The sequence below is a fragment of the Pygoscelis adeliae genome, unplaced genomic scaffold (genome assembly GCF_000699105.1).
Source record: "Pygoscelis adeliae isolate BGI_AS28 unplaced genomic scaffold, ASM69910v1 Scaffold167, whole genome shotgun sequence".
Classification (NCBI taxonomy): Eukaryota; Metazoa; Chordata; class Aves; order Sphenisciformes; family Spheniscidae; genus Pygoscelis; species Pygoscelis adeliae.
In genome coordinates this window covers 2,472,614-2,493,403 of record NW_008825428.1, presented here as the reverse complement: position 1 = coordinate 2,493,403, position 20,790 = coordinate 2,472,614, and the positions used below count along the sequence as shown (strand labels likewise).

At 38.8% G+C, this 20,790-nt stretch overlaps 1 protein-coding gene across 1 annotated transcript in view; it reads left to right on the top strand.

Moving 5' to 3' along the window:
• TENM3 (teneurin transmembrane protein 3) overlaps window positions 1-20,790 on the top strand; it is a 327,579-nt gene that overhangs the window by 179,565 nt on the left and 127,224 nt on the right. The window contains exons 4-5 of the mRNA XM_009330685.1: window positions 2,827-3,064; window positions 8,124-8,216. Coding sequence (XP_009328960.1) covers window positions 2,827-3,064; window positions 8,124-8,216 — 331 coding nt within the window. The remainder of the gene's footprint in view (window positions 1-2,826; window positions 3,065-8,123; window positions 8,217-20,790) is intronic.

Below are 20,790 nucleotides of genomic sequence, written 5' to 3'. Positions count from 1 at the left end.
GTAGGTTCCCTGCCAGTTGAAGTCACCCTTTGACACTAGGAAATGTCACCTGGCAGCATCCTATGAAGAGAGATAGTGGGTTTAGAGGACGTGTGATCTTTGCGAAGTTGCACTTGCTGTGCTCTTCTAGGTCCTTTCTAGCCTGCGCCTTATGGTTACAAGCTCATCCTGCAACTTTTAATTTATTTTATATGTTACTCTGTAGTTTCAGTGTCAATAATGTTTGTAAGTCATATAGCAGAAGGGCTTTGTAGGTTTGTAGTAAATTTCTGGGGGAGTAATCTAAATCCCAAACAGTGGCCTGAGTAGCTGGCCTGTGGGCTGAGGAATACAGTTTCACTCCTCCGGCATGTTATCGGTGTACTTACTAGATCTATGCATTTATTTGGGGAGTTCATAAATATCCTTTACAGAGTCTTTATTATTCCTCTTCCTCGCTGGTAGAGTGTGTGGGAAGGTCTGACATCTACCTGAGACAAGCCTGCAGGCCTGGCATAGTCCCCTTACACCCTCCTTTGTGCAAAGGGAACAACATTATTTTATCCTCTGCTTTGTCTTTAGCAGGGGATGGTGCAAGATCTTTAGTACTAAAAATGATAGATTAAAAGATTGGTTTTCAGCTCAGACTTTAAATGAGAAGAGAAATTAATGAAGAAGAGGGATGTCAGAATAATGTTTCAGCCGGTAGGAGCTGCAGAGGAGGACAGTGTTGCACTGATCATGGCAGCACTGTTCAACAAGGCTAGGCAGGTAGGACAGTCAAAAAAGGGAATAACAAAGACAAAAAGGTCCTTAGGACAATTTTAATTTTTTAATTTACAATTAAGTAATTTATCTGATTAAAAATACATAGTGAAAATTATTTAATTTCACTTGTAATTTTTTTTCTGTCGTGTAACTAATCATTTACAAGTCTATATTTACACATGCCTATGTGTAAATATTTACACAGGCACATGTGCATGTCTATACATGTTTATATACACACATACACCTATATATTATAAAATATTGGGCCACAGTTAATTCTGCGCCAGCCGATAAATAACTTGTGATCTAAATCAGATAAAATTTTAAGTAGACATGGGAAAAAAGTCTTTGCTAGTGTTAGTCTATTAACTTTCCTTTAGCTGGCTTGTTGAAATGTGGCTTGAAGCCCTTGATAGGGATTGTCTTCACATGCAGTGACACCCTTTGTGTTGGTAGCGACAAAGCTGATCACTTGTATCCTTCCTGGAAGGTAATTTTTCATTAATGTATTAGGGATTTGGTGTTGAAAACCTTATTGGCAATGTAAATGCTGTCATTATTTTAATAACAGATTCAGCATTGCTGCTGTTTGTGACAAAAGTCGTATTGACCACACAAGATAACTGGAAAGGAGAATGGGGTTCTTGGAAAGGAAATTATTCCAAAAGCTGGATTTTCTGTTTAAGCTTAGCACGTCTATTCCTTAACATTCTCAAATTTTCTTACGTTCATGACATGAGAAATTACTCACTGTTAAGTTATTTTTATAGTAGTCACCTCTAAGTTATTGGAAACATCTGTTTCAACAGAAATACTCTTCTTGTGTTCTCTGTACCAAGGTAGTAGTATTGGGTTTGCAACAATTTGCAGTTATAACCAGTTCCAAACAGGGAATTGCTTATGAAGATTGAACAATTAATTTCAAAACTACATAAAAGCATTTACACTGTGAGCAAAGTGCAGGCCCTGTATCTTCTGCTCTGCTTAAGACTTGCATTTATATTATGAAGTATGTTCTACTACATTAGTTTAGGAAATAAGATAGCCATTTGAATTACATATTGTTAAGTGGTACATTTTTAAGTGTCACCAGTCATTGCTAAATCATGATAAATGAAGTGTCTTGAGGCTTTTCTAATTTTGTGTTCATTGTGTTGTATGGCAAGGTTTGTCTTCTATTTATGACTTATTTACTACTGATTTTACAGAACAGATTGTTAAATCCTACCATTAATAGAGGTATTTGATTGTGGGTTTTGCTGTTTTGAGGGTTTGGTTTTAAGCTTTGTGGATGTTATGTGCTTTGGTTAAGTCAAAAAATATTTCCTTTTGTTTTCATGGCCTGACTCTCTGATCACCTGTGACTTACTCCAAACTGTAGTTATGTTGCATAGTGTGAAATTGGAAAATCTGTTCTGAGTGTGTTCTAATGGATGTGATGGTCATTAAGTATATGAGTCTTCTGACGTTGTAATCAGATGTGATTCAGTCTGTTAAATATCCATGAAGCAACATCTGCTTCACAGAGTGACCTTCTGCTAAAGAATACTTAGCATCTATTAGCAGATCATAGTGCAGATCTGCCTTATTTGGAATGCACTAAACTAGAGTAGTCTACTGCTGTTTAGCAACTAGCTTGTAATAATTTATTGCAGTTAAATAAAGCTTAAAAAACTCCATTAAATAATTATAGGGATTATATGCATTTCGAAAACCTTTGTGTTCTACTGAAATTACCCATTTAATTTCAGGGTTGGTTTGTTAAAAAAAGCTGAAATCTAAAGGCACATTAGGGGATCTGTCAGATGCTATTTTCTGTAGGTGTTAATAAAACCAGATTAAAAAAAAAACCTGAAATGAATTAAAACCAGAAGCAATTTTACCATCTGTTGTATATTAATTAGAACTTGGTGTATCAAGGGTAAACTTGCTCTTAGAGAATGTCACTGAATGTCTGCTAATAGAATAATGTGCAAGTATATTAGATGATAGGATTATGTTGAATTTCTCGTTCTGCTTTGGTTGTAGCAAATGCTAAGATGGTGTATAACGAACTTTAATTTTCTTTCTTCTTAGAACAATCTCCAAATAACCAAGGCCAGTCGACCCTGCAGCCTTTGCCACCTTCTCACAAGCAACATTCAGCACAGCATCACCCATCCATCACCTCACTTAACAGAAACTCACTGACAAATAGGAGGAATCAGAGTCCGGCCCCGCCGGCTGCTTTGCCCGCCGAGCTGCAAACCACACCTGAGTCAGTCCAGCTGCAGGACAGCTGGGTCCTTGGCAGTAATGCGCCACTGGAAAGCAGGTAATTACTTAGGTACTACTACAGACTGTGGCACTTCTAAAGAAAACATTTAACTTGATGAAAGATGACCAGCAGCTAATACTTCCCCTCATTCAGCAAACAAAACTGAAAACTTTTCAGTACTAAAAAAATCTATCCTCTCTCTAAAATCCACAATGACACTCTTTTCCATTACAATGCCTATTGCAGAGTAATTGGACTCAGAGAGTATATTAATTTTTCCAGACAAGCATTTTCCTTCCTGTTCATAATCTGTGACTTTTGACTGTTTGAAGAAATTTCTTGCCTTGCTTGCCAGGTATGTTATATATCAAATATATACTGCCATACAGATCGAATGTCAAGGAACTTTCAGTAATGCTTCTTAACTCTTGTACTTGGTCCCTTTAAAGAAATACCCATGTGAGGCTAGGTGTTTATTAAACTTGTCTAGGATTTGGTGAGACAAAAGAACTCACTTAGTTCTGGTATAATGATAAATTTGTCCTCATTCTTTTTTGTCTTTTAGAATTGATAACTGGCTCTAGGAAAGAAGCTGCTAATACAGAGGGTGACACTAGCTTCTTTAGATGCAGAATGATGTATGATGCAGAATGATCTATAAAAAAAATTTATAGGACTTACTGGCACAGAGCTGAATTTACCTACAATGATTAATTAATACTCATGTAACACTCAATCAGCACTAATTTTTTGTTAATGAAAGCCATAATATTCCAATTTAGTCATCAAACTGAGCATTTATAACTATATTAAAGGTGACAGTAATTCTTGAAAATGTTTATGAAATCCCTTCAGTTCATTATTTGAATCCCTTTAAATTATGTTTTGTAGTGAAGTAAAGGTAGTCCAGCTGATTTTGACTAATTTAAAACATACATGACCTTAAGATTCTCTATTAGGTAGTTTTGTCCCCATAGATGTTTCAGGCAACTCTTCTGTCAGGCTGTTGGGAATGGCTATTCCTTTTCTTAGTTTTCTTGGACCCTCCTGTGTTGCTTATGAGACATAGACACTGTGGAATAGGATTCCACTGAAGGGATTGGATTTCATCATCATACTCAGACAATTTAGTACATTAAGAAAGAGTTTTCTTATAGAACAAATAAGTTTGTAGTGGGAATAAGATGTTTGTTGTTTTCCAGACACTGGTTAGTCTTCAGTAGACGGGTAAGGTCTTTTATGCTTGCTTCTATTGCCATATATGTTTTCATTGTGTTTATAAAGAAAAAGACATAGGACTTGAATGAGAATACCACTTCCAACCTGGAGTAAATATTTTTTGCCGAGTAGAGTCTTTTCATATTTTAAATGTTCCTGATGAAAAGCTAAGGGTATTTTTGAGTGTTCAAGTTTTGAACACCTGTGAATGAGCTGAAATGTGAAAATTTCACATAAAAACTGACAGAGCCCCATTGTAGTTTCTCTAATGGTCTCACTTGGTTGGAACTCTGGAGGTGAAGAACCTATCTTATTTGTCATTGATTTTTCCTTTTTTGGTTACGGTTCCCTACTGAGTGTGATTCTTAGGGCTCAGTTTCAACTCTATTAACAACTTCATGATAGGTCTCTTCCTTCATCCTTTTCTCAGCCTAAAAGAAAGTTTATTTCATCTTTGGCAATATTTTAGCTTATGCCCATAGTCAGCTTCCCCCCCTACCCCTTTTTTTTAATCTGACTTAGATGACGGCCATTTAGAGGTACAGAATGTGAATGTCAGCATATATACATAGCTATCTTTCTATGTCTATAGGCTCATATTGGTGATGGGTGGCATAAAAATGACATACAACTTGCTGTCATGTATAGCTGGATAGTGAATAGGCTGGTTTTGTGTACGTGCATGTAGGTGTATTTGCAAAGCCTGAGGGAGGTTTTAGTCCCTATCGTTTTGCAGTAGTAATGGAAGTGACTTCGAAATATATATTTTGTAATATTGGATTCAGTTGTATATTTAATAGAATATTCTGCAATTTGGCTCTGTGTAGAGTTAATACTTTTGCATAAAGCATTGCAGTTACTGGTTAAATGGATGAACTGTGAGGTGACAGATCAATAACATCCAACAGAAATTCCAGATTATGTTTTTTTAAATACAAAAGACTCTTTGCTTAAAATTTTATGAGGGCCTAAAACTGTAACTTGGCTTATATGAGTGCTTCTTTCATCTTTGATGCCATCTTTAAATGACAATGAGATTACTGACCAGTGGCAGAAATTGTCTCCACTCTACTGGGGCTCAGTAAAATCTACATTTAAAAAAAAAAAAAAAAGCAAGGCAGTAAGAAAATATTTCCTGCAGATTTCCTCTGATTTCCTGCAGGTTGCAGGACCTTTTCACTGGACGTTTAATGATCTTTACTATTTGACTCTTCCCCAACCTGCTGCGAGTTAGGTTCAGCTGTAGAAGCAATAGGTCTGCTGGAGAAGCCAGCACCATAGAACAATATTAACTTTTGAAGAAATAAAAAAGCAGGACTATATTGAATAACTTTCCATTTTGTTCTTTGAATTACTGGTTGGACAGCCAAAATCATGCAAATGTAGGACTACATGTCAGGTGTCTGAATATTATAAATTATGATTAAGTAATTGAATATTAGTAGGTTTTTTATTGTCATTGGTCTTTAAGTTTTTATTCACCTACTAGTTTTAGTAATGAGTTCTTGAGCACCAGGATCATTAGTTACGTTCTCATGGCTTTGCGTTCCACTAGGATCTAAATTACTGATATTTAAAAATACTTAGTAAATCACTTCTTTAAATGCTTTCTCTGTTAAATATTTGAATGTGCAGAATTTTTCTAATGCACAATCAATTGTATTTGTTAGAAATGTGCACAGGAAAAGTATGTTAGAATTCATAAATTTGTTGATAAAAGTAAGCTGGTAGCATCTCTTAGTGCATTTCTCAGGTCGTATTTCATTAATTTTAGGCATTGAACGTCTAAGATAAATTTGTCAGCAAGGGGAAATTTACATACGCCAGTCAAGGAATAAATCCCCAACAATATTATATAACTTTATTCAGAATCTGTGCTAATGTGTCTGTGAATCAAAGAAGAGCTTTGCTTTTTCTTACTTGATTTGCTGTATAAAATACCTTATTTTTTGAAAGATGGCTGTATTTTTATGATAGACTGTGAATTTTTTATAGAAACTAACATGTTTTTCATAATTTATACTGATATTGCTTAGTCTTCTCCTACCCCTACCTTATACTTAGCAATAGAGTGGGTAGGAACATTACTGTATTCAGTTACTTATGTATTAATTTTACCAAGAAGAATGAGGGAACTGGCTGAAGAAATACTTGGTGGCTGGCAAATATTTCAGCATTTTGAAGGATTTAGTGAAAGCACTAGAATACCTCAGAAGTGGTACAGACAAAACATTTCCTAGAATGTGTTACTTCAAAACCATTCTGCAAGCTTGATCTAAACTTCATTTTAGAATACAAAGATTTTAGAAACTCCTAAAGTGTGATGAACATAACCATATGTCTTTATTGGGGTGGATTGCCAATGAAGCTAGCGCCTTCAGTATTGATTAAGGTGTGGAAAGGGTGTTGATAGTTTCCAGGGAAGTCTTAAATCAATTTGTGTAAAGGCTGATTGATTGTCTGCAAAAGCACAGTGTTGCTGGAGGTTAAAGTCTGCTCAGAGCAGCTATTTTACGCATTCCACCCACTAAAACAGTGCCTGGTTTAATCAAATTCAAAGTTGTATCCATTCTGTAAGTCTTCCAGGTTTTCGCACGTGGACTTGATTAGACATGTTACTTATATTGAGAAGGCATGATACAAAATAAAGGCAGAAACTGGGGATGGAGTTCAAGTCTTGCTCTTCTGAAGACCCCGTGTATCATTGTGGGCATGCCACATTGCTGGTCTGCAAGTGGAGGAAACAGCACTCTACTTTACTTAGATTGCTGAGAGCATGAATGCATTTTTAAAGATTGACATGCCATAATTATGGGGTCAGTATATACACACGTTAGACATGTTCATTAAATCAAACAAGCAGTATTGTTTTCAAAGACTAAAGTTGAATAAAAAAGTTCTGTTTTCTTTTGACATTCTCATACAGTCGGGTGCTCACCAAGCATCTGTGTTTGAATCCTAGCACACTGGGCCCATATGCTTATAAGCCTCCTTTGGTGTGAATAGTGTCTTACTTTAGATTTTTGCTTGATCTTTCTGGCATCCTTCCTGCTCAAAAATCCCTTGCTGTCACCGTGAATACTTGGAATTTGACCATGCTGTGTATTTCATTCCCCTGTCTCTTAGGCAAGCACTGATAGTCCAGAATTCAGTAGTATTTGCACAGTATTCCTTGAGTTTATCGTTCCCCTTTTCAAAGATATGCAGTCATTGAAGCAAGCATGGACCTCTATTTTTTTCCCAAAACTAATCTTTTCCTGTTTTAGATAGGACAAAAGAAATACGCAGTTCTAAACAAAATAATAGTGCCTAGCTTTGTTTCTCCCCCGTCATTTTCTCACCATTTTCTGAGTGCGCCAGAATCTGTGGTTCTGCCTTTCCTTCCCCTGCTGCTGTGCAGTGTCATTTACAGAACATGAGATCTCCACTCACTCTGGTAGCCAGCCCTCTGCATATTTACTGGCTGTGCCAGATAGCCAGCAAGAGACTGTCTTTTATTAGTCTCAGTTCACTTTTATTATTTCATCTCTGGTCCAGCCTCATCAAGTAAACAAAATCTCCCACTATGCGCTGTTCAGTCCTTAAGCCTGTCTTGCCACAAGGCAGCAGCTGGGAATTTTATTCAAGGACTTGCACATAAATAAGGGATCACCAAAGGGTAGTGACCACCTAATGGTAGCCTTGTAACACCATGTCTTCAAGTTACAATCCAGCATGTAGTTCAGAGGACATCAGGGAAGGCAGATAAATCCCACATTCAAAGTGCAGTTGCAGTTTTGCACATCTGTGAAAAAAGAAAATTATGCAACGGAATTAGTATATTCGTTTTGTGGGATCATCCCATTCTTTAATTTGAAATTGCCACTCTAATTTCATCTTTTTGTATCTTTGTATATAGAGAATTAGGAAATCAAGCAGTCCTTGCAAATGGTCATGACAACCTTATAGAGATGGATGTGTTTTCTCCAACATATCACGATAACAGTTATGGGTATGTGACTCTAAGTGTTTGCATGATGCTAACTGTTGACACAGAAGACAAAATATGATTTAAAAAAAAAAATTTTGGTTACAATAGTCAAAAACATCTGGGACAGACTTCCTCATCTTTGTATCTGATTTTTTTAAAATTATACTTTAAATAATCTTTCATACTGCCTCATGGTAAATACAAAATGGTAAACTTTGACTCCCAAATCTTGTTTGCTTTCACTTAAGAAAACAAGAGTGCAACTGAGGTTGTATTAATTCTCTGTGGCCTAGTTCTGGCCTAATTCTGCAAGCTGTTGCAAACTATTTGCATGCTTACACATTTACCAGATCTGAACCTTAGTTTGTAATATATTTAGTACTTAGCAAACGTTTGTTTTAGAAATATTATGACATATTAATGTAGCATAAGGAATGACTAGTCGAAGTTTAGAATAATTATATATCTAATCTGTAATATTTTTAACCAGCTAGTTTGAAATCGAATTGCTGATAAATATATAACTGGAAATAAAGAATTCCATATAAATTAATATTTCAATTCATTTAAATAAAATTTCTATTATAGAACTGTTCCATATCTACTTAACTTTGTCATTCATATCTGTCTTATATTTGAACTACGTTTTGGCATTCTTATGCCAAATCAGTATACTTGGTTTCTCATCCACACAAAAAAAAACCCTGACAAAGCAATACCATTTCTAATGAGTTCCAGCCTGTTAATCAGCACAGTATGCTAAATTTTAGTAAAGAATTATTAATCATAAATTTACCTTTTCTTTTTTAGTTTATGCTATGGTAAAAATCAGAGCTTTATGTCCAAATTCTGTTTTGCTAATTGTAACTCTTAATATTATAAAAGGGATAAGGTGCTATTTGATTAAATGAGATCTACATCTGCCCGTTAATAACTAATTCATCTGTAAAATATATTGACACTGTACATTGATCTGCTTCGTGTTCCAAAAACTCTTAAACTTCCACTTAGCCACAAATTAAAATCAAGAGCAGGAAGAGAATGGTATGTTAAATTAAATTAGTTAATCATTATCAGCAAGCTCAAAGATACTGCAGCTATTTACTGGAAGACCCTAATATATTTTCTTTAAAGTAAAAATGTAAGCATACTGTATTAAGAAAGAACAAAACCAAGTATTATTGTTCCCTGTAGACCAATTACCATACAATACTCATTCAGATGCATAATTGCTGAAGTAGAGTTAATAGAACCATGCCTGGTTTATGCTTTATATGCTTGTAATGGGACCACCAAATGCAAGTATTTTGGCAAATGGCCTATGTTATATGAAATTCCTGTTAGTTGATACTAATTCAGGTAACAATACAATGAAATTTATCTTATTTGTAATCCCTTCATTTTTAAAATTATGCTAGGAGGGCTCATCTCCTGGTGTGAAAGTTGTCCAGAGATAATAACACATCAGTTCCAAAGCGTAATAGATTTGAGACTACAACATGCTATCAGCATGAAGATTCAGTTTATCAACCTCACTAACATACTGGGTCGCAGCTAGAATCATTATATATTTGTTTCTTTGTTTTCATGTCATGCATGTGTTACATTATGATATACTATTTCTTTGTATGGCTTACAGAGAGAATATTAATCTAATGAATTTGACAATTTTAGTGTTAATAATGATAATAGAAATAGACATTTTGCATAGAAATTCTAATGATTCATACGCCTAGACCTAAAGAATGGTTGTTTATAGCTTCAAGAAATTTGTGCACAGTGCATTAATTATCATAAGACAGCTGGAAATCTCAAAGTATTTTAATGGTATGTGTTGTTGGCTTTACTTGGTACCACTATTGTTTTCTCTAAAATGTGGACATACGTTGGTATACATGTTGACAAATCAGCTTAGTTTGAAGTGAAAAGTCTGTTTTTCTTTTACCTAATCTGATAGTCCTCTCCCCAAGTTATCTAGATGTCAAAATCTGAAAAAAAAAGTAAGATTCACTATTAGCGAATGACCATATTTATATTTGTTATGGATAAAGCTTCCTAGCGTTTTCTATTTCTATAGAATCTCCTCATTTTCTGAAAATTTCTTTTTTTTGCACTGTTGGGGTTTGAAAACTTCCTGTTTTATTTAAGAATTCTTTGCAAGGAGGTTGGCTGGGGATTTTTGTCATCTGTTGGGGAAAAAATTCAGGAGAGCTGAGTTTAAAAGACGCCAGGTTGTCAGGAGTGCAGAGTGGAGAGGAGAAAACTGGAAATGACTGGGCATAAAAGGGGTAGGAGTGGATGTGCAAATGGGTGGATGGAGTAGTCCAGAAGGAGAAACTGAGAGTGATTGATTAGGCAAGGTAGGACTTAGATAAAATGCTGGAGGATTAGAGAGACTGAATATCTAGGATGAAAACCAAGATTATTCCATGTCCATTACTGCTTGTGATTACTTGTGAAGTGCCTTTGAATAGCATGCACCTCATCACATATAGGACTGACTCAAGATGATGAGGAACCTTGGCTGCTGGCATATGCTCTACTAATGACAGAAGCCAGAAATAATCAAACCAAAGATTTTGTATCTGTGATGGCCTATGCTGATAAGAAGCTTTTCAATGCAGTCTCTGAAGTTTCTTCAAACTTGCTTAAAAAAAATCACAAGTTAAACAAAAAAACACTTGAGTAAGAAAATGTCATCAACACCATAAAGTTAAGCACACAAAATTTACAAAGTTAAAAGCCAACCTCTTTTTACGCATGGCTGCAGTCAAGCCTGCCATCCCAATAAGTGCAGCTCAAGTTGAACCAGAAAGGAATTTTAACAGATTCTGGAGATTCTTTGTGTCACATTCAAACAGGTGAGAAAACAATACCAAACATCATGGCAAAGCAAAGACCTGGATGACTCTGTAGTGCCAGCATCCAGTGTCTCTGATAATGTTAGCTGCACAAAGAGAAGTCCAGCTCCAAAAAGGCATATGTGGAAATGAGTACCATTAAAGATAAAGCATCACCCTCTTCTGGGCTTAAGGTGTAACCCTCTGCCTTGTTGAATCCCTGAGTGGTGGTCTCTCAAGTCTGCAGATCTTGGCACGTGGCATATGAGAGTATGCAAGTGTAGTATACAAGTTTCCACCAAGGAACAATAAGGACTGGAAAACAGGAATGACAGTTGCATCACATGTACGTGCACAGTTGCTAAGTTGGTGGCAGTGGCTGTAACTCAGAGGTTATGACAGTGCTGTCACTGCAGTGACGTGAATCTGGCTGTTTGAGTGACTGCTGGTAGTGTAGTATTGGCAGCACAGAGTTCATCACGGGTTATCATGGACTCAGAATTGCAAAAGAACCACAGCTATGGACATCAATAAGTGAGCTAAGGCTCGCAGATCCATTATGATGGAAACTTCAGCCTGCTTGCAGCTTGAGGCAGAAGCAGATCCTATCAGTCACTGGCAGAATAATACTTCACTTCTTTAACTTCCCTCTGGTTTTATCTCCTTTTAAAATGTCCAGTAGCTCAGTCAGGTCTTTCAGCTGCAGATGAAATGTCAACCTTTGTTCCAACTTCTGAATTAATCTTTGGGTAAATAATGCAGCTGAGTCTCTCTTAAACCACATTTGCTTTTTGAAATTGTCTCCATGTGCCTTTTGAGACATTTAAAGCAATTGTTCTCTTTCAGCTTTATGAAGACAGCAAGGGTAGTAAAAGAGGTTGGAGGAGTACTTGTGCCTTACCTTTCTTTGATTTTCTCCCTGGAAAGCTTAACTTACTCAAAATTCAAGACAGGAACTGGCTAAGATTAGAATACCTCATCTCAGAGATAACTTTCTCTCTTTCTCTCTCTATCTTGGTAGGGATATGATTCCAGAAGAGCAGAGAACAAGATAAGTGATTGTAACAGAAATTCTTACTGCTCACTGAATGAGCATTTCCAGCCCTCACTGCAAAATTCAGATGCTTTCCTCCACTCTCCCTTCCTTTGGAGAGAGGAGAACTGGAATAGCATGAACACTGTCAGTATCAGAAAGTGCACTAAGGGACTGTCAGGTTTACTCCAACTGCTGCCTCCTTCAGAAGTGAGTATCACCAACAATATCCAGAGCCAAGTCACTTACTGTAACCTAGATGAAACTCTGTGTACATAGTAGTCCTCTGAGAGACCCAGAAGCAGCCTGTAAGGAGAACAGAGCCACTTGGTATTTTTTCAGCAATACATAAGTCTAGTTTCACTCTCCTCTGGAAGGTAGGTAATGGGACAGTCCTGCAACAAAGAGTATGAGTAACTAAAATTGTGGCAGGTTTCTTTGCTTGCCCACCCAGCATCATGAGTCATTCTTTGCATCCAGCTCTCCTGCTCCCTTCTGCAAAGTGTGGCTTAGCACTGTTTGTTTCCCTTGCTCATCTTCACAGAGTGCAGCATAGCAGGGAGGAGCATGAAAGAGCAGGCTCAGCAGAGCCAGCTGATTATTCTGGTTCTTTTGATCCTAGACATGCATATACATATCACAGAAGTGAACTCTTCCGGTGGTGAGAGCTAGCAGCCCGAATCTGAATTTGGAGGAACAAATAATAGGATGTTTACAGGTGCCCTCTGCATGCTGTAGCACTATATTCTTTCTTACACTGCCAAGATGGTAGGTGCATTGCAGAGGAAGAGATTTACTCTTGCACACCTAAAGAGAGGAAGTGTGGGGCTTTTGTTGGTTTCAAGTCACCATGTCCTGGTGGCTTTCACAGCAGATTGGGATACTGTCATGTCTGAATTGCTGTTTGAAGCTTCAGCTGCAGGTTGCCATGCCTGACTTCCCTAGTCTTTCTCCAGCAGCAGCCAGCAGTGGAGAGGTAACCTGCCAGGGGCCAGATGTGAAAGAACATACAAGCAGTAAGGAAGGCACTTGCAGCCCTAGTAGTATTTTTTTTCTTTCTTGGCTTTCAGTCTTCAGTTTGTAAAGAAAGTGGGCCCTCAGTGTAAACCCACCCAAATTCAAGCAAGTGTTACCATATGTAAAGTGTTTTTCTGAAACATTTGAATAAGCTGTTAGAAGAGGCTTATCTCCAGTTCCCACAGATGTTTCCTCTGTTTTTGCATATGGATAAGAGCTCTCTTCTCCTTCTTTCTTTCCCCCAAATTTTGGTCATCATTTGATCTGATGTGATCTTGGAGCTTTTTCCAGGATTATGGTAGTAGTAATATTGGCTCTGAGGAAGCGGAAATTCACTTTTATCTCTTCCTAAGCAATTTTTTTATTGCAATTCTGCACAGAAAATAAACTGAGACAAATTCGCAGCATAATGTAGTTTCTGTGCTGGCTTGGATTTATGTTAAATGCAGCCATATGGTTCTGTGGAAGACAGTCATAAGCCTGTGCTAAGGGCAAACACCACCAGCTACAAGGTTTCATCTCAGAAGAATGTTAACAGAAGATGAAGACAGGCATAAAGTGCTCGTGGAGAAACAAAAATGCAATTCCTTCTGGAGCCTACTGGGAAAGCTGATCTCATGCATCAGTGAACCAGAGTTCATACGAGACCTAGCCAGTAATTTCTGTTATCTTTTACATCTTCCCTGTAATGTCAGTCAGCAGAAATTTATCTTCTCTTTCCATCTGCTTCCTCAACTCAGTTCAAGGAATCGGATTTATTGATGTGATCTATCCATTAGTGAGCCAGGCAGAGCTCTCTAATGTCACGTGGCAGGTGAGGGTCATGGTCTTACTCAGAGAACCCAGTTCAATCCAGCATGAACAGGGTCTGTCAGCAGCAAGAGAGCACACCAGTCGGTAGGTGCAGTGCAATGATTGATTGCGATCTCAGACCACCGTTTGTTCCACAGTTAATGGTTTTGTTCTGATTCTGACAGTTAATGTATCTGGTAGGGGTTTGTAAACAAACAAAAAGTATGATAACCCATTCCCAGGAGGGAAAACTTCAGCTGGTTTGCATTAAGGAAAGTCAGGAAGAGATAAATACAAAAACGTAAATGAGAGAAGTTGGAGCAAACTAAAATAGTTGCAGCTGGATATATCCATCCTCTCTTGAAGTTACTTTCTTCAGATTAATTGATTTCTTTGTATGGAAATGGCAAATAAAATGCTAGGTCTTCACACAGAGATAAGCATACACTATCTCTGCATGTGTCAGTAATGACATATTTGAGGTAGAGAATGAGAGCTCCCAAACCTGGGAAGTTTCTTCTGTCTGACTTTCCTATGTCCCTTTGGACCATCAGAGAAATAAGAAGGTAAAGCTGCAGCTACCCTTATGTCTTGCTTGCTTACAGTGGCCTCATGGTGCTGCCAAACTGTTGTAGAAGGTGCCATTACACTTTTGAAAGATTGCTGCTGTCTCCAGATAGGTGCATTTTGAATCGGGACCATTTTTGGACAAAATCTGGTATTTTATTTTTAGTTCAGGTGAGCAATCATCACAGCTGTATTCATTACAAAACAGAATAATTACAGTTTTTATTCCCAGAAACATATAATAAACATAAAAACCAAGTCATTAGGAGTACTATCAAATTTCGAGCAGAGAAGTCATGTCTCCTGAAGTATTGGTCCTGAGAGGTAAATATGTCACCAAAATAAATCCACTAACACATTTCTCTCAACCTGCATTCACTCAATGTGGATTCGATAGAAGGTTTTACCACCTCTTGAGGCTTAGGGGAATATGACTGATGTCTTTCTAATTCTAGGTGTCTAAGGTGTAGATATTACCGCTTCGTGCCTTGGAGTGAATCCAGGGTAGTGGATTGAGGACCTTAGCAGAATGGATAAGAACATTTACCTGTGCTTGCTTACAAATGTCTTAATTCATATACTAGTGTCCACAGATTCAACAGTACTTCATCTTGAGGGCGCTCACAAGGCAGGTGCGGGACAACCAGGGGATCAGGCCCAGCCAGCACGGGTTCATGGAAGGCAGGTCCTGCTTGACCAACCTGATCTCCTTCTATGACCAGGTGACCCGCCTAGTGGACGAGGGAAAGGCTGTGGATGTGGTCTACCTGGACTTCAGGAAGGCCTTTGACACCGTCTCCCACAGCATTCTCCTAGAGAAGCTGGCGGCTCACGGCTTAGACAGGTGTACTCTGCGCTGGGTCAAAAACTGGCTGGACGGCCAGGCCCAAAGAGTTGTGGTGAACGGAGTTCAATCCAGTTGGCGGCCGGTCACGAGCGGTGTTCCCCAGGGCTCAGTTTTGGGGCCAGTTCTGTTCAATATCTTTATCAATGATCTGGATGAGGGGATCGAGGGCACCCTCAGTAAGTTTGCAGACGACACCAAGTTGGGCGGCAGTGTTGATCTGCTCGAGGGTAGGAAGGCTCTGCAGAGGGACCTGGACAGGCTGGATCGATGGGCCGAAGCCAACTGTATGAGATTCAACAAGGCCAAGGGCCGGGTCCTGCACTTCGGCCACAACAACCCCATGCAGCACTACAGACTTGGGGAGGAGTGGCTGGAAAGCGGCCTGGCGGAAAAGGACCTGGGGGTGTTGGTCGACAGCCGGCTGAACATGAGCCGGCAGTGTGCCCAGGTGGCCAAGAAGGCCAATGGCATCCTGGCCTGTATCAGAAATAGTGTGGCCAGCAGGAGCAGGGAAGTGATCGTGCCCCTGTACTCGGCACTGGTGAGGCCGCACCTCGAATACTGTGTTCAGTTTTGGGCCCCTCACTACAAGAAGGACGTTGAGGTGTTAGAGCGAGTCCAGAGAAGGGCAACGAGGCTGGTGAGGGGTCTGGAGAACAAGTCTTCTGAGGAGCGGCTGAGGGAACTGGGGTTGTTTAGCCTGGAGAAAAGGAGGCTGAGGGGAGACCTCATTGCTCTCTACAACTACCTGAAAGGAGGTTGTAGCGAGGTGGGTGTCGGTCTCTTCTCCCAAGTAACTGGCAAAAGGACGAGAGGAAATGGCCTCAAGTTGCGCCAGGGGAGATTTAGATTGGACATGAGGAAAACTTTCTTTCCTGAAAGAGTGGTTAAACATTGGAAGAGGCTGCCCAGGGAAGTGGTTGAGTCACCATCCCTGGAGGTATTTAAAAGACGTGTAGATGAGGCGCTTAGGGACATGGTTTAGTGGGCATGGTGGTGTTGGGTTGACGGTTGGACTCGATGATCTTGGAGGGCTCTTCCAACCTTAATGATTCTATGATTCTACTTAGAGGCAAATAGATAATTTTTAAATAGAGTTAGATACTGGCAGATTTGAGTTGGTTTTGGGGGGAAGATTAGCCTGTGTTCCACAGTGTAAAAATTGGTGTGCTCATTTCATAAAGTACTTAACCTGTGATTACAGAAGGCAGAATGGTATTGCCTGGGCTGGAAGAGCCAAGTAAAGTACAATGATCTTTTGAGCCAACAGTGGTCCCCTGTACTGGTAATTGCTAATATGTCCAGAGTTTTTCTCAAATTGGAAGGAGAACAGATGAATCAATGTGCTGGTTGTGGCTGGGATAGAGTTAATTTTCTTCCTAGTAGCTAGTGTGGGGCTGTGTTTTGGATTTGTGCTGGAAACAGTGTTGATAACACAGGGATGTTTTAGTTAGTGCTGAGCAGTGCTTACACAGAGTCAAGGCCTCTTCCGCTTCTCACACCACCCCACCAGCGAGCAGGCTGGGGGTGCACAAGAAGCTGGGAGGGGACACAGCTGGGACAGCTGACCCCAACTGACCAAAGGGACATTCCATACCATATGATGTCATGCTCAGCATATAAAGCTGAAGGAAGAAGAAGGAAGGGGGGGATGTTCGGAGTGATGGCATTTGTCTTCCCAAGTAACCGTTACGCGTGAGGGAGCCCTGCTTTCCTGGAGATGGCTGAACACCTGCCTGCCGATGGGAAGTAGTGATTGAATTCCTTGTTTTGCTTTGCTTGTGTGGGAGGCTTTTGCTTTACCTATTAAACTGTCTTTATCTCAACCCACAAGTTTTCTCCCTTTTACCCTTCTGATTCTCTCCCCCATCCCACCAGGGGGGAGTGAGCGAGAGGCTGTGTGGTGCTTAGTTGCCAGCTGGGGTTAAACCATGAGAGTCCTTTTTGGCACCTAACGTGGGGCTCGTAGGGTTCAAGATAATGACAGGTTTGATTGGAATGTGCTAGATCAAATTTATAGCTGTTACTGCTGTTTAGCTATTAATCAGCAGGCTCCTGTCTGAAGAAGCTTGCCACGGGGCTTGCTTGCCTTACTGTATATTAGAGTCTAGTGTTCGTTAGTGGCTGCTTTTTGCTTTTGCTGCTTGCTTATCATCTTACTCTACTGTGCCTGGGAACATTTTGATAACAGCAATGGCGATGGGGGTCTTTTGGTACCTATGGGTAAAAGAAACATGCAAAAAATGTTAGAGATAGTTTTCCTTTCCTCTTTCACCTCTCCTCAAGTCACTTTCTATTCTGTCGTCTTCCAAGTATCAGTTTTGTTATATTCTGCACTGAAACAACAGGTATCTGAAAATAGCTTTCCTCAACTGCACGGTTGCCTTTGCCTGACCCATAAAGAGCCTAAATTTTGCTTTTTTGCTTTAGGCAATTACTTTTTAATACTTTTGTATGTTTTACCCTAAAAATAAAGTGAATCAAACAATAATATTATAAAAATTTTGTCTTTATGTACTGCGGGGCAAACAGTACATACTCATTATACAAGAACAAGGGAACAATCAGTTGAATTTAAATTGAAATTGGTAGAAGAAAATACATTTTGACACGATGCGTGTTCAGCCTACAGAACAAAACGCCACAAGACATCAGTGAGAGCATGAGTTTTGGACTGTTTAGAGAAAGAGTGAGCTGTTACTGAATAAGTAGTCTGGAAGGCGTTCATCCCCTCCTTTTGTACTGGTGACTTTCAGACAGGGTATTGTTCCTGGTGATCTGCCCTACTGCGGTAATTCCTGTTTCTGCTTATTTGGTTACAGCTACACACAGATTTTGCACATGTAACTGTTCTCTATTAAATAGGATTATCCTCCTTCTGCACAGTTTTGGACTGAACTAACTTGCTCATTGTACCACATATGCTTGCGGGAATCCTGCCCCTTACACTGTTTTTTAGACAGAGACCTCCTTCAAAAGCCCAGGTCAGAGATCATTTCTAACATTGAATGCCTTTTGTAGCGCAGTCTTCTGGGTGTTACAGCTGTTCTTCCTCAGTGGTCTTCTGGTAGTGGTCTGCAATGATCTGAAGAGCCACCTATCATTAACACCATCATGGAACTGACCAAACTGACTGCATGTAGGACAGTATAGGAGACAGTACCGCAAGAAAACCCATGCTGCAATGGCACTGTGACATTTGTTACTGATCACGGTGAAATCTCTATTCAGAATCATGACCAAACTCATAGCTTTATTCTGCTCCAGATTCTTCAGGTGCTGGTAGTATGCAACAATGCACAAGATTCAAAGGTGAAGGAGGGAGGGATTTAGGGTTTTTTAAGCACATATATTCTAAATACAATTTTATTCAGGATCAGTGGTATTGTAGCTCTTAAGGTGAGGACTGTTTTGTTGTCGTATATGCATAAGGCCTAGCAATATTGACCTTTATTCTGTGACAGCAGTCGTCATCTAAGTAATAACGTTACACAAAATAACTATAGCTGCCTTTAAATCTCACTGGCAAGGTGGTAAAATACAATATATATTCTGACAGACTTAGAGAAGTTCTGTAGAATTTTGCTAGGCCTTATTCACAATTCCTTATTTAATAGGAATTTTGTAAAAGTCCTGTGTGACTTCTAATACATTGTGACATATTTGCCATGGGATTCATCACTATTGGTGTGGTTGTGCTGTCTGAAATACTTCAAAACAGAACTGAAATGCTGCTAAGAAAGTTGTTGGAAATGATAAGGTAGTCTTTTTCACGCCTTCCAAGTATATGCAAAGCATTTTATATATGATGCCCAAAACCAGAGAAATCATAGCTACAGATCACAGTGAATCTTTTGCAAGGTGAAGCAATTTCAGGATAAGCTAAAAAACAAAGTCGTCATGTGTCTAATGTAAAAATTATATTAGGGATGTTAATGCAATAATTCTATACAAATTGAGACCAGTCTATTTAAAAGCAATGTGGAATACTCCTTTTTGCTGGGTGATAGTTTATTTGTATAATATCTGTGCTCCTTGGCAGTCTGGAGTTTAGGGCCTTCCAGACATGTTTATGTAATATTGCATTCATTGATGCATAGTATCCATTTTCTTCTAAACTGGGGTCAAAAGTTTTTTTCATAGATCCTTTCATAAAGAAAGTTATTCTAAGTCACGTTTCTGTTGCTGGACACTTGGCTATCTTATATCAGAAGTATTTCAGCTTATGGTCAGAGCCTTACTGTCCTTGAATGTTTTGATAATCTATGTCCATTTCTCTAAAGACAGCTTTCAGTTAACTTAATCTTTCTGCCCAGCTCATGGGGGTTTTTTATCACTTTTTTTCGCCTCCTGCTTTCCCATGTACTGAATTTAGTAGAGGGTGCTTCAATTTTATTTTCCACAGAGGAAGTGGCAGCACAGAGAAAATCTTATTTGGTGTGAATCCTTCCCCCAACTTGAGGAGGAAGAAAATCGTCTGCATGTCAGCAGGTGCACACCAGCACTTGGTGCTCCGAGAGTACGGAGTTAAATTAAAAGCATGATTATTTTACTTTTATTCATATGCTTCTGTTTTCTGAGCTGACATCTTTGAGGTTTTTCATGTTGTATTTCTGTCTTATCTTTTAAGGGTGGAAGCTTAAGAAAAATGCCTACCATTTGTGAAATAAGGGGACTTCCCAGCTGTCTTTGCATTCAAGGATTAGTTTATGACCTAACTTTATATTTTGCTACCAGTCTGTAGTTTAGGTCTGTTAGGTACTGAATTCTTCCCCCCTAAAATGTTAACATTAGCTGCACTTTTTAATAGAAACATATATTGAATAAGCAGACAGAAATATATATTGAATAAACGTAAAAATAGAAGATTATTTGCCTTAAAACTGAATTGAATTATTTAATAAAAACAGAGTTAGCTTGTTTCATAAAATATTAGCATGATTCACTGGATTCTTGTACTCTAAAGCTTAATAAAATATATAATTGCTGCTTACATGAAGATCTAGCAAGTGCTTGTTAGATTTTGAATGGAAGATACACTATTGCAGATGCTATAAGCACCCTATGAGATGAAACATAGTGTATTTGCTGGTAAGTCAGTGCCTGGTCAAGCAGTGCAAACAGTTTAGGCTTTAGAAATTAGCTATTCGAGTTCCATGGTTTGAAAAGTCAAGGTAGATGGATATATAGATAATTAAAATCATTTGTGGATAGATTGTATTTCAAGAGCATAAGAATTTCGGCATTATCTGGAAGCAGCCTGGATTTGTTGTCAGATACCATATCCTTCTGAGCGTCTCATAGGAACGCTGTTTGGCATGGCTCAGTGAGGCGGACAAGATGTGCAAGTCTGATAGCATTATGCTTTAAATACTTATCACTGGGAGTTAATGTAGCAGGAGTCTCTGACAACTTTGTTAGTAACTCCACTCATTAGGCATAGGGAGATCCAAACAAATTTTCTTAACCCAGAGGAAGGTGCCAGGCTGGGTTTTCTGT